The sequence below is a fragment of the Moschus berezovskii genome, chromosome 5 (assembly GCF_049115385.1).
Source record: "Moschus berezovskii isolate FMDL1 chromosome 5, NW_MosBer_1.0, whole genome shotgun sequence".
Taxonomy (NCBI): Eukaryota; Metazoa; Chordata; class Mammalia; order Artiodactyla; family Moschidae; genus Moschus; species Moschus berezovskii.
Genome location: NC_142464.1, coordinates 109,112,350 through 109,132,570, shown reverse-complemented (window position 1 = coordinate 109,132,570; position 20,221 = coordinate 109,112,350). Strand labels below are relative to the sequence as shown.

At 38.7% G+C, this 20,221-nt stretch overlaps 1 protein-coding gene across 5 annotated transcripts in view; it reads left to right on the top strand.

Annotated features, from left to right (window-relative positions):
* The window catches only part of WDFY3 (WD repeat and FYVE domain containing 3), a 280,291-nt gene that overhangs the window by 160,272 nt on the left and 99,798 nt on the right, over nt 1-20,221 (top strand). For all 5 annotated transcript variants that reach the window (XM_055434540.2, XM_055434541.2, XM_055434539.2 and 2 more), the window contains 9 exons: nt 1,117-1,331; nt 3,564-3,676; nt 6,084-6,315; nt 7,658-7,758; nt 7,921-8,139; nt 11,782-11,963; nt 15,786-16,017; nt 17,503-17,663; nt 19,598-19,709. In XM_055434540.2, coding sequence (XP_055290515.2) covers nt 1,117-1,331; nt 3,564-3,676; nt 6,084-6,315; nt 7,658-7,758; nt 7,921-8,139; nt 11,782-11,963; nt 15,786-16,017; nt 17,503-17,663; nt 19,598-19,709 — 1,567 coding nt within the window. The remainder of the gene's footprint in view (nt 1-1,116; nt 1,332-3,563; nt 3,677-6,083; nt 6,316-7,657; nt 7,759-7,920; nt 8,140-11,781; nt 11,964-15,785; nt 16,018-17,502; nt 17,664-19,597; nt 19,710-20,221) is intronic.

The window sequence follows — 20,221 nt, the reverse complement described above, 5'->3', positions numbered from 1 at the left end:
TTTTCTTTCTCCCTCTCTCTCTCCCTGGCTATCCCCCAGTTCAGGTTAGCTCCCTCAGATTGCCCTCAGGGCATTCAGGCCCGGTCCTTACCCAAAGCAAAGCCGCCCGCTCCTCTCCATTCAGCCCCCGCTTGCTGGTGGCAGATGCGAGCGTCTGGAGTACTACTCTGCAGGGAGTTGCCTTTAGGCACGTAATCTGTGGGTTTTATTTTTTCTTCTGGTTATGTTGCCCTCTGAGACTCGAAAACTTCCCCCAGACCCACCGGTGAGAGGGTTTCCTGGTGTTTGGAAACTTCTCCTCTATTAAGACTCCTTCCAGGGACAGACCTCTGTCCCTACCTCTTTTGTCTCTCTTTTTATCTTTTCTATTTTGTCCTACCTCCTTTCGAAGACAATGGGCTGCTTTTCTGGTTGCCTGATGTCCTCTGCCAGCGTTCAGAAGTTGTTTTGTGGAGTTTGCTCAGCATTCAAATGTTCTTTCAATGAATTTGTGGGGGAAAAAGTGGTCTCCCCGTCCTATTCCTCCGCCATCTTAGGACCGCTCCTATTTGTTAAAATGCAAGACGGTTACTTCTAGTGCTAAAATAATTGTTTCTCCTTGTAAATTCTGCTCAGCAGTGATAATTGTTAATAAGACTGGGAGAGAAATAACTGAAGATACTATTTTCTGGCTGTTGATGTATTTTTAGTTGTAGTACTCGAGTTTGGGTGAACTAGAGTTCGGGTGGCCAGTTTTGTTAAAATGCTGTATGGTCTCTAAGGCCTAAAGTGTCATGAATGTTAACTATAGCCTTTAATGTGATTATTTATCTACCATGAAAAAGACTTTAGACAAAAATACTGTTACTTGTAGATAGTCATGGAATATGATGGACTTGAAAGAGAATGGAGTCTAGCTGGATATGCTTCTGAGAAAATGAAGATTAGAAATATTTCCTTAGTCCTATTCTGGGATTATTTGTGCCTCTACACCAGCTACTTAATTCATCTAAATGTAATTTGAAGCGTCTAGAGACTCCTCATATTGAAAGGTGTGCTTCACCTTTTAAAGGGAGAGAACTATCACCTATCTTATTAAGAGCGCCCTGGTGTCATGGATTTCTTTGTTAACTCCAGCACGCCTTGGATCTTCAACTTGCCGTGGCCAATATTTTACAATCCCTGGTGCACACGGAAAGAAACCAGCAGGTCATGTGTGAAGCTGGTCTCCATGCGCGACTGCTGCAGCGGTGCAGTGCTGCTCTGGCCGACGAGGACCACTCACTGCACCCGCCCCTCCAGCGGATGTTCGAGCGACTAGCCTCTCAAGCGCTGGAACCCATGGTGCTCAGGTCAGTGTTCTCCTGTTCTCATTCAAATAAGCCGCCACGAGTGATGGCTGTTTGCAGAGTCTGTAGTCAGGAGTTCTTGCTTTATAAACATATATTCAGTTACCTGTGGGCAAAACCAGAATACCACCAAAATGGGCAAAATGCTCAAAATATAGAAACAGATAAATCTAGTTATTAGTAAAAGAGATGTGTTTGTTGTTGGTTGTTTCTCCTTCTAGAATCCAGCAAACTCACCTTGCTTTAAAAACGAAGTCATGTTATATTCATATGACTTGCGTTTACTTGATAGTTATGAACACTTTATGAACTCTTTTAAGAAATCATTACAGATTCAGAGGAAGTTGTGAAGAGAGGTTCTGTTGTCCATCCTCCAGTTTCCCCCAGTGGTGACATATTATGTAACTACAGTTCAGCACCAAAACCAAGACACTGACATTGGTACTGTGTATCCATGTACACTGTAGTTCCCTGCTATTTATCACTTGGGTCAGATTGATGTAATCATCACACAATGAGGGCTTCCCATGTGGCAGTGGTAAAGAATCTCCCTGCCAATACAGGGGGCATGGGTTTGATCCCTGGGTTGGGAAATCACCTGGATCAGGAAATGTCAACCTGCTCCAGTATTCTTGACTGGGAAATCCCATGGACAGAGGAGGCTGGTGGGCTACAGTCCATAGAGTTGCAGAGTTGGACACAACTAAGTGACTGAACAACAACAGTCACACAATTAAGATGTCACAAGGATCTCCCCAGTGCTACCCCTATATTGTCATATGCACTTCCTTAACCCCGGCCATCTCTGATCCCTAGAAACCACTAATCTGTTCTTCAGCTTCATGATTTTGTCACCTTGAAAACGTTATGTAAATTAAATCATAGTTTATGACCTTTGTGATAAGCTTTTTCTGCTTATTAAAGTGCCTTTGAGATGCGTCTAAATTGTTGTGTATCAAGAGTTTGTTTCTTTCTGTTGCTGAGTTTTGTTCCATGGTATGAATGTACCTTGCATAATTTAGCCATTCAAGAAATAGGTATATTTGAATAACTTTTTTAATATAAAAAAGTTATTTTCATCTGTGTTTTACAGATAAAACAACATTTAAAAAAAAAAAAGACTTTCCTTTAAGTTACTTAACCAGACATATTTAATGTGTAAATCAACTTGTCCCATCTTAAAAAAAATACACTCGTATATCTTATCACTTTTGGAATATTAGTTGCTCTCTTTATAAAATAATTTTTGTCCGCTGTTAAAGTACCCCTTTTTCATAAACTTTTAGAACTTTCTTAAAAATGGTTGGATTCTATTTGTAATTAATATTTTTTAACTGACTCCAAGCTAATGGTGGATTAAGGAAAACCTTTGCAGTTAGTATTTGTTAAACAGTATTGTACCAGGCAGTGTGGTAGTCCTTATTACACTAACTAATGTGTACAGTTCATCATTACACTAATTACACTAATGAGACGGTCTCTGCTTACTTTGACCATCACGTTATGGATGTATTCAGAGACCTAAAGTTTTGAAAGCAGCGTGGAGATTTCCCCTGATCCTTTTTGGTGACCTGCTACTTTAAAAGTAGAGAGAGTGAATAAGGGAGTGAGAGAGACTATCTCATACCTAACACTTATATTTACTAAATAACTTATATTGCCTACTTAGATAAACAGAGTAAACAATGGAAACCAACCATTTTGACAGACTTGGTTTTCACAATGATTGAATTACCAGAAGAGAAGGCTGTGTGGTGGTACAAGCACCTGGCTGTCAATAAGCCATAAGTTACTAGCTAACTATATTGGGCTCTCTGTGAAAAAGTGACAAAGGGTACCTGACTTCTAAATGTTTGTGTATATTGCTGTAGGGACTTGAAAATTCAAAAAAGGCTTTTTTATTTTATTTTTTTCCTATTACATGATGCCATAAATGACTAGGTTTAAAGGGCTTCTATTTGTGTAATCCCGTAACATTTCACTATATTTGTACCCATCACATTCCAGGAGAACATGCTCTTCGGTTTTCATTTTCTAACTTGTCACAGTATTTTGTGCTCTTTTCAATGGTTGGTGATCAAAGCATAAAATTAACTTTGTGTATTATAAAACTGTTTGGATTGCTTTAGCATTTTTGGTTTGTTATAATTCATTAAATCACTTCTTTGTGTGCTTAGTTTATGATTTATATAATGTTCTCAATCAAGGAATAACTTTGCTTTGTCTCCTCTTTAGGGAGTTTTTGCGTTTGGCAAGTCCATTAAATTGTGGTGCCTGGGACAAAAAACTGCTAAAACAATATAGGGTCCACAAACCAAGTTCACTGAGTTATGAGCCAGAGATGAGAAGTAAGTTGACTTTTGAAATTCCCTTTTCTGGTTTTATCTCATAAATGAAAATCATGTAAAGGATGAATATTATTTCAAGAGAAGTTCAACTGTGGAATAAAAGGGTTTGTTGGTTTTTGTTCATTGTTATTTAAATAGAAAAACATAAATCTCATTGATTGGAGAAGCAGTTGATAGGGATGGCGGAAGAAGAATTGATGTAAGCAACATCGAGAGAAGATGAGAACTGTAAAGAATAACCCTTGGTTTGGAAGGGGGAATACCTCTTTCTCAGAGGATCCATGCTTTCTCTGCCTTTCTCAATTAACTTTTGCTGCCTGGACTAGAGTGGTTGATTGGGCTATTAAAAGACTGAGGCTTTGCAAGACAGTTGGTGCGGGAGGACATGGAGAACAGGAAATTTTAAATGCTAATAAAAATAGTTGATGAGTTACACCAAGGAGAATAGGATAGATGAAGAAGCTAGTTGGAGGCTGGGAGAAAAGGAGCGGATCACTGGGAGGGAGAAGAGTGGCTTGGCTGAAAGGCAAATGCAGTGAGAGGATAAGAATGGGAGAGCTGGACGAAGGAGACCGGATAATAGCAGTCAGAACTGGAGCGGTGACACAAGCAAAGACGAAGACTGTACCCAGATTGTGGCTCTGGAGTGAAGCAGAGGCGGAGCTCATTGGAGGAAAGGTGATCATAGAAGTGGGGTGTTAGGTTGACCTCCCCCGGTACACTGGCAAGAGTTAGTACCGGGACGAAGGGGGAGCGAAATGCCAACAGTCGTAGATGGGCGACTTCCCTGGTAGTCCAGTTGTTAAGGCATTGCCTTCCAGTGCTGGGGGGCCGCAGGGTCAATCCCTGATGTGGGAGCTGAGATCCCCATACCTCATGGCCAAAAAACCAGAACATAAACAACAGAAGCAATATTGTAACAAATTCAGTAAAGACTTAAAAAAAGATTTTTTAAATAAAAATATGCTAAAAAATAAAAGACAGTTTCACAGAGAGGGCTGTGATAGGATTGCTAATGAGGAGCCTCCAAAGAATAGACGTTTCTGATAGAAGGATGATGGGAGGGTGTGTTAGCAGAATGTAGTAGCTGTGTACCCGTCCGTCATGGACCATGAAAAAGCACCAGTTTCCATCCACTCACAGGGAAAGAGTGTTCTCACTAGAGAGTTCAATTGCCCTGGATTTGCTCCCAGCGTTAATTCTGTAATTTGTTGGGTTTTAACATTACAGTTTATTTTGTCTGATTGTTAGCCATAGTTAAGGCCTTTGTGTTGATGAAGTGACCATTACTAGTGAAGCAGGAAAGAATAAAACTTAGAAGAGTAGAATGCCCTTTTTTTTTTTCTTTTTCTTTTTTTGAATTAGAATGCCCATTCTTGTAGTCATCATTTAGTTCGACCCTTTTTTCAGATGAGAATCAAAGTAACTGAACAACCTTTAACCATTATTTCAACCTTCATATTTCCTGTGGTTTATCAGTGTTGAACAAATACTGTGTTCTGGAAACCTGAAGATCTTTCGAGTTCGAACACAGTTTTATTGGAACACGAGAGTATTTCAGTTTTTCTTATCAATTAATATATATCCCCTGCATGTATATATATTTTCTGTTGGTTTTGTACTTTACATAGTTCCTTAGAGCTGACAAATATAGTTGCTTTCTCTAAGAGAATACTGAAAGATGTTTATGGTTGCCTGAATGGTTAGCACACTTAAGAGGGAAACAGGTAAATTCATATGGTTTATCTTGAGAGGGAATATTTTCTCCATGCCATTTGTGATATATTCCTAAAAGAATAAAACAGCTTGTATAAAGTTTATTTTTTTGTTCTTGGAATTGTTTACCATTTGCATGCGTATAGGGATTTTTCAATTCAAGTATTTTTGTGATCACATGTTTATAGTTAGAAGAATTAAAAATGGAGAGAAAATGGAAGAAGCAAGTTTCTGCTATTTATGTCTGATTTTTTAAAATAAGAAAAATGAACTGTTTCCTTTATAATGCTTCTCAAATATTTTCTCCTCAAAGATAAATATTAAATAACTTTGTGGAATTAAAGTATAATCTGTTTTTTATGAACATCATTAATTGTAGCTTTTAATTAAATTTTACTGTACCAGTGGCTTAGATAGTGATCATTGGTGATTTTTATTCTTTTTCTATCTGATCTATATTTGTACTCGGCAGTTTCCAACATTTCTGCAATGTTTTTATTGCTTTAGTAATAAATAACAAAGTAAAAAACTATGATATTTAAGTTTTAAAATTAACATAAATGAAATTAAAACTGAATAATAACTTTAGACTTTAAAAGTAAAATTATTTAAAAATTAATCAGTCTTGTTAAAGTCTTTATTTTAGAAATCGACATGATATTCTTCCCAAGAGATTTTCTTTGACTTACAGGTAGTATGATCACATCCATGGAAGGTCTGGGTTCTGATAATGTTTTCAGTTTACATGAAGATAATCATTACCGGATAAGCAAGAGCCTAGTGAAATCTGCAGAAGGAAGTACTGTACCCCTGACCAGAGTGAAATGTCTGGTCTCCATGACAACCCCACATGACATCAGACTTCATGGGTCATCAGTTACTCCAGCTTTTGTTGAATTTGACACATCCCTTGAAGGATTTGGGTAAGAAATTTGCAAGGTAGCCAAACCTTATATTATTTTATGCCTCAGTCTTGCCTTTGACAAATAGATCTTTGGTTTTAAATTTACTCAAGTACAATACAGCATATGCTATATATTTTCAGATGATTGAATTCTTGAGTATATTATTTTAAGGTTTTTAGATTTAACTATTTTTAATTATTTATTATGCTAAATAAGTTGGTATGGTATGGAAATCAGCAGTAGAAGGTCCACAGTCCAAATCTGTCTTTCTTTTTTTGTAAATTGTATTTCATTTTAACACAGCCACATTCATTTATGTATATATATTATTCATAATATTTTCATGCTGGAGTACAAATAGAGGCTGTCTAGTCTGCGAAGCATAAAATATTGATGTTCAGGTCTGCTCAAGAAAATGTTTATCAACACCTGATTTAGTACAGTAAAGTTACAGATAACATACAAATTAAAATTATTTTAAAAGATCTTTGGCTAGGTTTTGTCATCATTTTTTTCTCTCACATGACCTAACTTACTATCTTACACATACGTATTCAGTTACTCTCACATTAAATGAGTAAATATTTGCAAGTGGCAGGAAAAAACCAGAGCAGTAGAAGTAACAATAAAGAGTCAAGGGGGTTTCCTGGTGGCCTAGTCATTAGGATTCTGGTTTTCACTACGCTGGCCCAGGTTCAGTTCCTGGTTGGGGAACTGAGAATCCTGCAAGTTGCGAGGCCAAAAAGAGAAAAAAAAAAAGAGACACTCCTCTGCTTATAAATTCTAGAATAATATATATTAATCATTTTTTAAAAAGGGATCTATAGCAAATCTAGAAGAGTATATTTATAAAGTCACTTAGCCTCAAAATGGATATAAATGCTAAAAGATCTGTATCTGTGCTAGTTGTTTGTGGGATTCTTATACATAAATTGTATTTTAAGACATTGTTGTGGATTATTATTGGACAGTGAATTAAAACACATTTGGGATTGGGCGAAACTAATCAGAACAGTGTTAACAGAAGAGATTGACTTCACTAGAAAGGGCCACAAGGGACTTTCTCTATAAATATGATGATGAAATTGTTCCAGTATCTTGAACAGGGTTATATATTGGTGCATTTTACCATGTGCAAATTATACTATTGATTTTTTTAATTTAAATTTTTTAAAGTGTCTTTTGATATTCTCATAATTAAAAGAAGGGAAGGACTTTGTTAGGCATCCAGACTTATTCCACAATCTCCTATCTCTGATTACCCTTAAATAATGGTAGTTTGTTTCACTGTGGTAAGTACATAGCAATAAGAGAAGAAAACAGTTGCCCTCTAAAATGTACTTTATCTTTTCCTTAATAGCTGCCTGTTTCTGCCCAGTCTGGCCCCTCATAATGCCCCTACAAACAATGCTGTCACAACAGGTCTTATCGATGGGGCCGTGGTCAGCGGCATTGGTTCTGGTAAGTATTACTTTCTCTGCTTATGAGATTCTTTTTTTTTTTCCCAGCAGACTATATATTGTTTAGAAATGTTGCTTTTTCTGGCATCTTTTTCAAATACAAATGTGTTTGTGTTGAGTCAACACAAACTCTCTCATTGTTATTTTTCTATTTTCACTTTAGGGGAACGATTCTTTCCTCCTCCATCTGGCTTAAGCTATTCCAGCTGGTTTTGCATTGAACATTTTAGTTCTCCTCCCAGTAACCACCCAGTCAGACTCCTTACTGTTGTTCGCCGAGCAAATTCTTCTGAGCACCATTATGTATGCCTTGCCATAGTTCTGTCTGCAAAAGATCGGTCTCTGATTGTCTCCACCAAAGAGGAACTACTCCAAAATTATGGTCAGTATCTGCCTTTTTCTTTTTGCTTCCTGGCAATTACTAAAAGTACCAAACTTCATTGTATTATTCAGTTATGTTTTAAGGTCCAGTGGTAATTCTTCTCTCACTTAAATTATTATAGAATAGAATAGGTTATATGATAGCTTGAAGATTGTTTACAGGTGAAATTTCAGGGCACTTTCACTTTCAAAAGAGACTTAGATAGAAAACAGTGAAGAGAGGTCCTAAAATAAGGATTCATCTCTGCTCGCCAAGAAATCACAGCTTTTGCTAGGAAAGCAGGATGCTTGTTTAATACATTTTAGTAAGGATCTTCATTGGCTGTGAATTCTGCTTAACTAATGAATATTCATTGAGCACCTGCCTACCATATGTGCCACTCTGTGCTAGACACAATAACATTTTAATTACTTTATTCACTGCTAACCTTCAAGGCTTAATACTGACCATTTAGTAATCCTAATTCTCTTAATTCCCTCCAACATGCCATACTGTTACATTGCTGACTTCAAACTCAAGGCATTCATGAAGATCTTCCTAAAAGATACAAATAAAATAATATAGAAATATCAGTTCACTGAATTTTCTTTGCTCTGAATGTAAGCATTTGTATATAAACATACCTCTTTTTTATCATCTAATTTTGTCTTTTATCTAATTAAATAAAATAATAGCTTATATTGCTTCACCTGTAGTCACTATTCACTTATTGATTGAATATGACTGTTAACTCATCAGTTAGATAGTAAGGCTTCTTGTCTTAGGATCCTTAACCATGATCAGTCCAGAGTTAGGCATCAGTACAGGAATTGCTTTAAAAATCCTTTATTTGCCCATTTTGTGGCATTTGATTCTGTCTCTATTTTCTTCCTAATTAAGACTACCTCCAGTCTTGCAGTTTGAGATACCGACTCCCTCTGTTCTTTGGCTGTGTCTCTGACCTCTCTCGCAGTTTCCTTCAACAGCTTTCTGTTCCATCTTCCTGTTAAAATTCACATCCTTCAAGCTTGTCTGTTTAGTCTTTATACTCAACCAGCTTTTCATAAGGAAACATCGCTCTTCTGTTCGCAGTGTGTCTCTGTAACCTCAGGGACACTGTGAAGTTAGAAATGTGTAATTTGTCTGTGTCGCAGGCTTTGTCCTCGTATGTTCACTGCACACTCGACATCTTAATGTGAATAAACGTCCACTGCAACACTTGTTCTTAAAGTCTGCATTTCCGTCTGTTTTCCTGTCTTGGTGAACAACACCCTCGCTGGCGGTCATCCTGTCTTATTGTTGTTCGGTCGCTGGTTGCGTCAGATTCTTTGCGACCCCATGGTCTGCAGCACATTAGGCTTCCCTCTCCTCTGTCTCCTGGAGTTTGCTCAGACTCATGTCCATTGAATCGGTGATGCCATCCAATCATCTCATCCTCTGCTCCCCTCTTCTCTTCCTGCCCTCAATTTTTCCCTGCATCAGGGTCTTTTCCAGTGAGTCATCTCTTTGCATCAGGTGGCCAAAGTACTGGAGCGTCAGCATCAAGTCCTTCCAATGAATATTCAGGGTTGATTTCCTTTAGGATTGATTGGTTTGATCTCCTTGCTGTCCTAGGGACTCTCAAAGAGTCTTCTCCAGCACCACAGTGTGAAAGCATCAATTCTTTGGCGCTCAACTTTCTTTATTGTCCAAGTCTCACAGCTGTGCATGACTACTGGAAAAACCATAGCTTTGACTATATGGACTTTTGTCAGCAAAGCGATGTCTTTGCTTTTTAATATCTTGTCTAGGTTTGTCATAGCTTTCCTTCCAAGGAGCAGGCTATCCTGTCTAGATACCTTTTATTTTGTTGCTGTCCGTTTACCCTACCAGAAGTCTTAAGTTCCCACTCACGACACTTCTATTTTTGTAATCTGGACCCTACCACCTAAAACTTGAAAAGGGAATAATGAGTAAAGTGAATAATAATGAAAAATTTGGAAAGAGGCTAGAATTTAATAGAAAAGTTTGGATTGGGTCTGAGGATATTTCAATAAAAAATGTTTTCTAACTATATCATTCACTGAATATAATTTATAAGACTACAGTGGTTAATATATCATTCGAAATTTTAGTAACATATACATTAGTAATATTAACAATATTACTTTTATAAGCATCTATCCTCTGAACAGCTATAGTTCATTTAGATGCCTAGGTAACTTAAAGTTGTCAGAACCAGTTGGCTCACTAAATATCCTGATATACCACTGAATGCTGGGTATATCTTAGTTTAAGCCTGAGTCAGAATGTGAAGCTCTCAGAAAAATTTTTCATCTTCTACAACTCTCAAGAGGATTCAGTCTATTAACCAGGGAAGGGAGAGGGAAGAGTTCTTGGTTTCACCCATACCTTTTATCTTTTCTTTTGCGTCCCTCACTCCATGACACTAGACCTCATCAATAGATGTATACTCTGAATCTCATTTAAAAATAAAATCTTGGCTTTTCAGTGGATGAAAATATTTTAAGATTCCAGAAGTATGATGTTTTATTTGTACTTGTTTCTTCAAATAATATAAACTTTTAATTGTCAGTATACTATATGAACTTGTACTGAAAACCACTGGGTCTGCATTAAGGTAAATGGTTAAGATTAGTTCTTTTTTAAAAATTTTTCTTGGGTTGTAGGGAGGAATGAGTTTTTAACATCTGGACTTCTGCTGCTGTCCCATCTTCTTTTGAATTCTTATAAAAGATAAATTAATTTTAACTACTTTAGCGTTAAGTTAGTACTTAACCCGTTATTTCCTGGCATGATTTGGCAACAAACTCAGTATCAGAGGGAACCAGATTAGAGTTAAGAAATGGTTGCAAATGTTAGCAGATCCCCAGAGCAAAAGAAAATATCTTTTCAATTAAAAAATAAATTAAAAAAGAAAAGCTTTTCCACTCCACAAATCACTTTGTTACCAACAGTCATCAGCTAAAGGTCAAGGCCGTACAACCACAAAATAAGAACAAATAGTTGCCCCCCTTGTATCACTGAACAGAGCATAAAGCAAAAATAAACTGTTTAATTTTCTTGTTTATTTTTCTAACCAATTCTGTAATCCAGTGCATGTCAAACTATGATTTTAAAAGATGTTTTATAATAGACCATGATGGGTAGTATTCAACTAATCTCTTTTTTTGTCTGTCGTGAATTTATTTTACAGTCTATTTATTTTTCATTTCATTAGTTATCATAACTTTATTTGATTATGACTATGTATCTTGATCAAAATGAGCAAAATATGTCCCAGGTTTTACTTTTTACTACAGATTACGTTATTCAATGAATAAGGTATTTTTATTTACATCATCATCATAATAGTCTGGGCTTCGCAGGTGACTCAGTGGTAAAGAATCCGCCTGCCGAGGCAGGAGACATGGGTTCAATCCCTGGGTCAGGAAGACCCCCCTGGAGATGGAAATGCAACCATCTCTAGTGTTCTTGCCAGGGAAATCCCATGGACAGAGGAGCCTGGCAGGAAACAGACCACGGGGTCACGAGAGTCAGATGCAGCTTAGTGACTGCACAACAGCAAGATAGTAGTCCAGCAAGGAGTGGAAGTCTCGATGTGAATAACCGTTAGAATGAGGATGATGATGAGTTTCCAATTTCTTCCCCCTCCTCCTTCAGTTGATGATTTTAGTGAAGAATCCTCTTTCTATGAGATTCTGCCATGCTGTGCTCGCTTCCGCTGCGGAGAACTGATCGTTGAGGGACAGTGGCATCACCTGGTTCTGGTGATGAGCAAAGGGATGCTAAAGAACAGCACTGCAGCCCTCTACATTGACGGCCAGCTTGTCAGCACTGTGAAGGTGAGCGTGCTCGGAAACCCACCTTATTAAGACAGTTCAGTGGTGTGTGCAAAGCATTTATGTGTGTGTTTGCAGGGGTGTTTTTAATACTGGCTTAATGTTAATTTGTCCTTCAGTGCCCATTTAAAACAGTATGTGAGAGTCATGTGGCTGGCTAATTCACGTCACTTTATTAGAAATAAAGGAGGTGTTACAAGGTACTGAAGATGTTAGTGAATAGGACAGTGCTTGAGCGCTGAAGGACAAGCACTTACCGGATCTTTTTCACCATAGAGAAACCAGTTGGATGGCTGGAAACCAGATTTGTTGTTCTTGTTATTCAGTCACTAAGTCGTGTCTGACTCTTTGCAACCCTCTGGACTATAGCCCGACAGACAGGCTCCTCTGTGGGATTTGCCAGGGAAGAATACTGGAGCCAGCTGCCATTTCCTTCTTCAGGAGATCTTCCCGACCCGAGGATCGAACCCTCATCTCCTGCATTGGCAAGTGGGTTCTTTACCAGCTGAGCCAAGAGGAAGCCCCTAGATGCCTCAATAGGCAGTGAACACACTGTCTTGTCACTTCATTGTCACTACGGTGTGCAGTCCAGTAGATTCTGTTTTCCTTTAGAGTGTGAATTGTTTTTATTCATATTTCTTTTCGGATCAACAGGATTAGTCCCTGAAAATAATATTGGGTGCCTCCTTATTGTTTGTGGAATGAACGAATGAACGAAGGCATACACATTACTCTCGATAGCTGTACTGTAATTTTCAGAAGAGAGGCAAGCGTTGATGTAACCCTTAAAGCATCCAAAGGTCCTTTTTTAAGTCAGGATGAATTCTGCATATTACTTTCTACCAAACTGTGTTTAGCAAGCTGTTAAAGTTCTTTAAAAGATGGGATCCATTTTTATAGAGATATCACTTGAAAGAAGCACCAAAGATGAATTCGGCCTTTTTCTGAATTAAAGTTTAAAAAGTAGTGAAATGGGCCGCCTTTGAATACATTTCCTTCCTTAATAATATTTTACTGTGATATTGTTTCAGCATGATAAATCCTCTGTGGGAACAGTCATGTTTCCTTTGTACACGGGATTGCATTTGAAATGGGCTTGTAGATTTTTTAGAAGGTTGCACCTTCATTATTTTTAGTGTTAATATTATTGAAAATAAAAATGTCTAATTTCTAGGACTGTGAAGTAGGGAATTTATTATTGATATCATCATCATCATGACTGTGCCCGTGGGAAGTCACAGTCCTCTGAAACTAACCTTTAGGTCAAATGTTGGTCTTCATACTCATACTCTTAACATCACAGGGGGCTGTTCTTTAATGCACAAAATAATAGATGTGATCTGAAGCTGGGACAGTGTTAAGACAAAACAATCTATGGAAATGTTGCACACACTTGTCAACAGATGAGAGCTGCCCGTACTGTAAGAAGCTCTTGATTTCCTGATCTCTTACACTCTATAATTATGTTTATTGTAATAATTGAATGACAGTTTAAGCATCTTGTCAGTAAACAGTAGTATAATTTCAAATCTAAAAACATATTTTTCACTGAGATTAAACTGTGTGTATAAATTATAGTCCCCTTCATGGAGCACAGCCTTGTCATGGAGAAGGGGCTTGCATAACTCAGTGGAGCTATGAGCCATGCCATGCACGGCCACCCAAGACAGATGGGTCATGGCAAAGAGACTTCACGGGAATATTTTATGCAAGGATGGGCTTGATAAAGGACAGAAATGGTAAGGACCTAACACAAGCAGAAGAGATTATAAAAATTTGGCAAGAGTCCACAGACAAACTATACAAGAAAGGACTTCATGACCCAGATAACCATGATGGTGTTGTCACTCACCTAGAGCCAGACATCCTGGAATGTGAAGTTAAGTTGGCCTTAGGAAACATTACTATGAACAAAGCTAGTGAGGTAACAGAATTCCAACTGAGCTATTTAAAATCATAAAAGATGATGCTATATTTTAACAGCATTTAACATTTTAGTTACACTCAACATGTCAGCAAATTTGGAAAACTCAACGGTGACCATAGGACTAGAAAAGGTCAGATTTCATTCCAATCCCAAAGAAAGGCAACACCAAAGAATGTTGAAACTACTATATAATTGTGCTCATTTACATGCTATGCTCAAAATTCTTCAAGATAGGTTTCAGCAGTATGTGAACCAAGAAATCCCAGATGTAGAAGCTGGATTTAGGAAAGGCAGAGGAACCAGAGATCAAATTGCCAGCTTGTTGAAAAAGGAGTGGAGATCCAAAAAAACATCTGCTTCACATCTGACTGCACTAAAGCCTTTGACCGTGTGGATCACAATAAGAGGAAAAGTCTTAAAGAGATCAGACTACAAGACCAACTCACTTGTCTCCTTAGAACCCTGTATGTGGGTTAAGAAGCAACAGTGAGAACCGAAACTCGTAACAACAGACTGGTTCAAAATTGGGAAAGGAGTACAACAAAGTATATATTGTCACCTTGCTTATTTAATTTATATGCAGAGTACATCATGCGAAATGCTTAGCTGAATGAATCACAAGCTGAAATCAAGATTGCCAGGAGAAATATCAACAACCTTATATATGCTGATGATACCACTCTAATGGCAGAAAGTAAAGAACTAAAGAGCCTTTTGATGAAGGAGAAAGAGAAGACTGAAAAAGCTGGCTTGAAACCCAGCATTCAAAAACCTAAGATCATGGCATCTGGTTCCATCACTTCATGGCAATTAGAAGAGGGGAAAGTGGAAGCAGTGACAGATTTTATTTCCTTGGACTCCAAAATCACTACAGACAGTGACTACAGCCTTGAAATTAAAAGACGCTTCCTACTTGGAAGGAAAGCTATGACAAACCTAGACAGTGTATTAAAAAGCAGAGACATCACTTTGCCAACAAATATCCGTATAATCAAAGCTATTGTTTTTCCATTAGTCATGTACAGATGTAAAAATTGGATCATAAAAAAGGCTGAGCACCGAAGAATTTATGATTTTGAGTTGTAGTGCTAGAGAAGACTCTTGAGAGTCCCTTGGACATCAAGGAAATCAAACCAGTCATTCCTAAAGGAAATCAATCCTGAATATTCATTGGAAGTAGTGATACTGGAACTGAGGCTCTAATACTTTGGCCACCTGATACAAAGAGCCAACTCATTGGAAAAGACCCTGATGCAGGGAAAGATTGAGGTGCAAAAGGATCAGGTGGTGGCAGAGAATGAGATGGTTGGATGGCATCACCAACTCAATGGATATGAGTTTGTGCAAATTCCAGGGGATGGTGGAGGCATGCTGCAGTCCATGGTGTCACAACGTGTTGGAGCAACTGCATGACAATAACAACATAAATTATTTAATACTCATTTTTCTAATATTTGTATAGCACTCTACTCATTCATAATAAAACACTTAATACAATTTTATTCAACAGACTCACATTACAAGTGTTATAACTAATTGCAAGACTGCCTGCCTAACCATAGTTGGAAAATTCTTTTTATATCAACCTGAAAATTCCATAACAGCATCATTAATTTCATTTGCAAACCAGAGAGTAGGAGCGTCCCTATATTTGTCTGTTGCCCTTTCTGGCATTAGGTGGTTTATCTGTATTACAGAGTTTAGTTACAAATTTCTGTCTCGTGCATCAGTTTCTAGAATCTTGGCCTGCTCTTATCTTTCCTGGCTCAACAACATTTGTATATTTATAAAGTTGTATGGCCCTGGGATAATGAAAATCTACATTTGAAAAATGGTTATTTTCCTAGTGACAGTGTTTGGGGTTGACTGTTACAAATTTGCTTTCCTTTTCTTTACAGCTCCATTATGTTCACAGTACTCCTGGGGGCTCAGGCTCTGCCAATCCACCAGTGGTTAGCACAGTTTATGCCTACATTGGTACTCCACCTGCCCAGCGCCAAATTGCTTCATTGGTTTGGCGCCTGGGACCTACACACTTTCTAGAAGAAGTATTACCTCCTTCAAATGTTACTACCATTTATGAACTAGGACCAAATTATGTGGGAAGCTTTCAGGCCGTATGTATGCCATGTGAGTAACTTATTCTTTGTTCTTAAAATTGTGTCAGACTTACCTCCTGTGATATAAATGTGTGAATAAGTGCATATGTGAGTAGATAAGATTATGCATTGTGTTTCTTCAATAAAAGGGTCTTCTCCTCTGCATTTCTTCAGCATGAAACTGTTGACCCATCTCTGCTGTTCAAAATGCTCTCCTCCAGTAATCATCCCGTCCATTCTTGTTTCTAGTCTTCATGTCTGATCACTATTTTTCTAGTTTCTCTTCTTAGCTCCAAGATGTGGGTGTGTACTTTAAACAGTCTAACCCCAGCCTTCTTCTCTCTGTCATTTCTCCTATTACATGAAGCAGTTTTCCCTTTGGGAAAGGGAAAAAAGGAAGAGAAGAGTCTAACAAACACACACATAGATTCTTTAGCTTGGACCAGTTAGCATCAGTTTGCCTCGTCTGTTTATTCCTGCAGTCCACTCCTGTTATCCTTTATTCCAAAAGGAATTTAGAATCAGAGAGCTGATGTTAAGCTACAGTTCTTTGGCAGTACTTTTTCCAAATGTTACCTTCCCTTCCCTTGTTCTCATTCTATCAAAGTTCTAAGTAGATTTGGGACAAGTATACTATGCATGATAATAGTCCTGTGGCTACGTAATTTTGCTTTTACTTAGTTTCTTGATTCAGATAGTATCTAATAATAGCTAACACTGACTGAGCACTTAATATGTGCCGAATAAATTGATACCCATGAAGGACATAGCTGCTCTGGGCCCCTCACAAGTATCCATTCATCTCCTCAGAGCACCAGGACTTAGGGACTATTGTTATCGTCTTCATTGTACAGATGAGGAAACTGAGGTGCAGAGATGCATAGGTCACACAGCTTTTACGTGATACAGCAGAGGTTCACACTTAAGTCAGCTTCTTCAGAACTACTCTGCTGTGTCTGCTAGAAGAATAAAGAGAGGCATACATGAGAGCTCTCACTGGGGAGGAGACCTAATGCTACAAAGCTCACAGATGTTCTACTCACTCTCTTGTTCCTTGGAACCAAGAGAAAGTGTTTTGTAATTCCTTTGGCAATAGTTAGAACTCTTCTTCTTCCTTTACATTGTGCTACATATTAAGTATATTTTAAGAGTAAAACTTGGGATACAAAGCTTTATGTTATTTAGTCGCTAAGTCATGTGCAACTCTTGAGACCTCATGGACTGTAGCCTGCCAGGCTCCTCTGTCCATGATCCCCCAGGCAAGAATGCTGGAGTGGGTTGCCATTTCTTTCTCCAGGCAAAGCTTTATGACTGGATGGTTTTTCCTTATTTTCTAATTAAAGAAATAAATGAAGAGCTGGAAATTAAGTAAAACAGTTTCTAAATTTTAGCTCCTTGTTTCACTTTAAAAGATTTTCAAGGCTACCCATTTTAAAATGATGCTAAGAATTAAAAAATTGTCTTAGGATCAAGAAAAAAGCTGATAATTTTGAAAAGGATTATTCTTCTTTTGAAGGTAAAGATGCAAAATCTGAAGGTGTGGTACCGTCTCCCGTGTCATTAGTACCAGAGGAAAAGGTGTCATTCGGCCTCTATGCACTGTCCGTGTCTGCCTTGACAGTGGCGAGAATCCGGAAGGTGTACAACAAGCTGGACAGCAAAGCCATCGCTAAGCAGGTAAGCAGAATGATTTCCCAGGGGACCACGCCTGATGCTCCCTGCAAAGGTGTTCCAGAGCTTTCTCTGGCACCCCCCCAAGCAGGGGTGGTTGCCAAAAACAGCATTTTTCACGTATTACTTTGGTTTATTTTGCTTTGGATTTAAGCCACACCATTTTTAGCCATTTAGTGTAATTTGGAAGAGTGAGAATTTCCTTCCAAGTGCCCAGTTTATATTCTTATATTTTCATTGGCAATTAAGAAATTGAACCTTAGGAAACTAAAGAACATAACTGCTATTTTAATTTTTTTCTGGATAACTTACTAAACGCCAGGCACCATTTTGTTCAGGACACAGCAGTAGATGAAGAGTAAATCCCCGCCTTTATTAACGTTCTTACATTCTAATGGAAGAGACAGACAGTAATAATGAAAGAAATAACCTGATCATAGAGTGTGTTGGAAGACGAAGAGTGCTAGGTAGAAGAACCAAGCTGGAAAGGGGAGAGAGAGAGAGGCTGATAGTTTTAGTGGGAGGGTCAGAGGCCTCCCTGAGAAGGTGAAATTGGAGCAGCCTTGAGAGAGAGAAGGCAGAATGAATGATGTATGTATGGGGGGAGGGGAGTGGAGTGTGCATTCCAGGAATACTAGTGCTGAGGCCCTGAGGGGACAGTACATGCCTGCCAGAGAGGCAGGTGTGGCCAGAACGACAAGAGAGAAGGCCTGGGTAATAGGCCAGGCGAAAATGGAGTCCCTTCTTCTGATCTGAAGAAAACTATAGGAAGAGTAGTTTGGGGGGTGGTGAGGGAGATACTGAGAATTATGTTTTGGAAAACTTTGGTGTCTCCATTAAGAGGCTTCTCAAAGCCACTGAAAATAGGAGTCAGTTCAGGGGAGAGGTTTGAATGTCAGGGTTGTTCCTAGGTGGTGTTAAAGCCACGAGACTAGGTGCAGTCACCAAAGAGGAGATGCAGGTAGAGAAGAGGAAAGGTTTACAGACAGAGATCTGGCACATTCCAGGTCATGGACCTGGGGGGATGATGAAGAACCAGCAGGGAAGACTAAGGAGCCAGCACGAAAGGAGAAAGCGAGGAGAGTCTGGTGTTGAAGGCAGTGATTCACTGTGGCACACATGTCAGAGCAGTCAAGAAGGGTGAAGGCTGAGGACTGACCATCAGGTTTAGGAAGGTGGAGCCATCATTGAGCTTGACAAGACATTTTGGCTGTTGAGGGGAGGCAAAGCCGAGGGGAAGGAAATCAAGAGGCTGGAAGGAAAGAATTTGGGATTAGTAAGTATTAAGCTCTTAAGCCAGAGGCTTGCCTGTGAATAGATATATCTGTCTTCTGAGAAAAATAAACCACGTAAATTTAATTCTACAGATAACAACAGAATTAAATCTATGAATTACATTTTTTTGCTTTAAAAGCAAATTTTGTATATCTGTTTAGAATCCATTTCTTTTGTGTAGGCATGTTTTATCCATAAACTTTTGCGCAGTTTATGTGGCATTTATTTGCACATGGTCTAAAGCAATTTTCTTTTGCTTTGCTCTCCAACTTTGAAACATTCCGCTCGCCCCTGTTAGGGTGGACACCGACACTGCCTTGTATTCATTATGTGACACTCACTGATCAGAAACACTGAGAGGCAGTGAGTATTGAGAACACCACAACGGAGTTTCATTCAGAAGCACCCCAGAGCTGTTCCCCAAGACCCCCTCACCACCTTTCTCTCGGTAGATTGTATTAATATTTTACTTACTTCCTCCGAGTTTCCACGGCTTTGCAAGTATTTGCACGTTTTTAAAAAATGAACGCTTATGTATTTTAACATTCTGAGAAGTCAAGAGAGCAACGTTATGTTCCCCGTTCGTGTTCTTTTTTCTTTTCCAGTCAGAATGTTGAGACCATTCCTCTCTCATGACATTGTTTCCTTTCCTGTTTGTTCTTCAGTTAGGCATTTCCTCCCATGAGAACGCCACTCCTGTGAAGCTGATCCACAACTCCGCAGGACACCTCAATGGGCCTGCACGGACGATTGGGGCTAGTCTGATTGGATACTTGGGTGAGTCACATTGCCTTTTCCTTTCAGGCTTCTTTGTGGTGATGGTTAAGTCACTGAGTCACATCCAACTCTTTGTGACCCCATGCTCTGTAGCCCTCCAGACTCCTCTGTCCATGGGGTTTCCAAGGCAATATTGGAATGGGTTACCATTTCCTTCTCCAGGGGTTCTTCCCAACAGAGGGATTGAAACCATGTCTCCCACATTAGTAAGTGGATTCTTTAACAACGAGTCACTATTTGCCTTCAAATCCCTGTTAGCTTTCTCATTTGAGTGTGGTGTCCTAAGTTCACATTCTATACTGCTGACCTATCAATTTCTTATAGTATTCGGAGATTAATGTCAATACCAAACTTCAGTGAACTTTAAAAATTATAACCGTTTATGAAATTCCATTAACTTACCCCTGTCTTTTGTCACTGCTGATGAGCACTGACTGTATGCTGCTATATAATTTCAAGGTGATGTTCACACTCCATTGAGGGACAGATACAAAGACTTGGAAATTCTGATG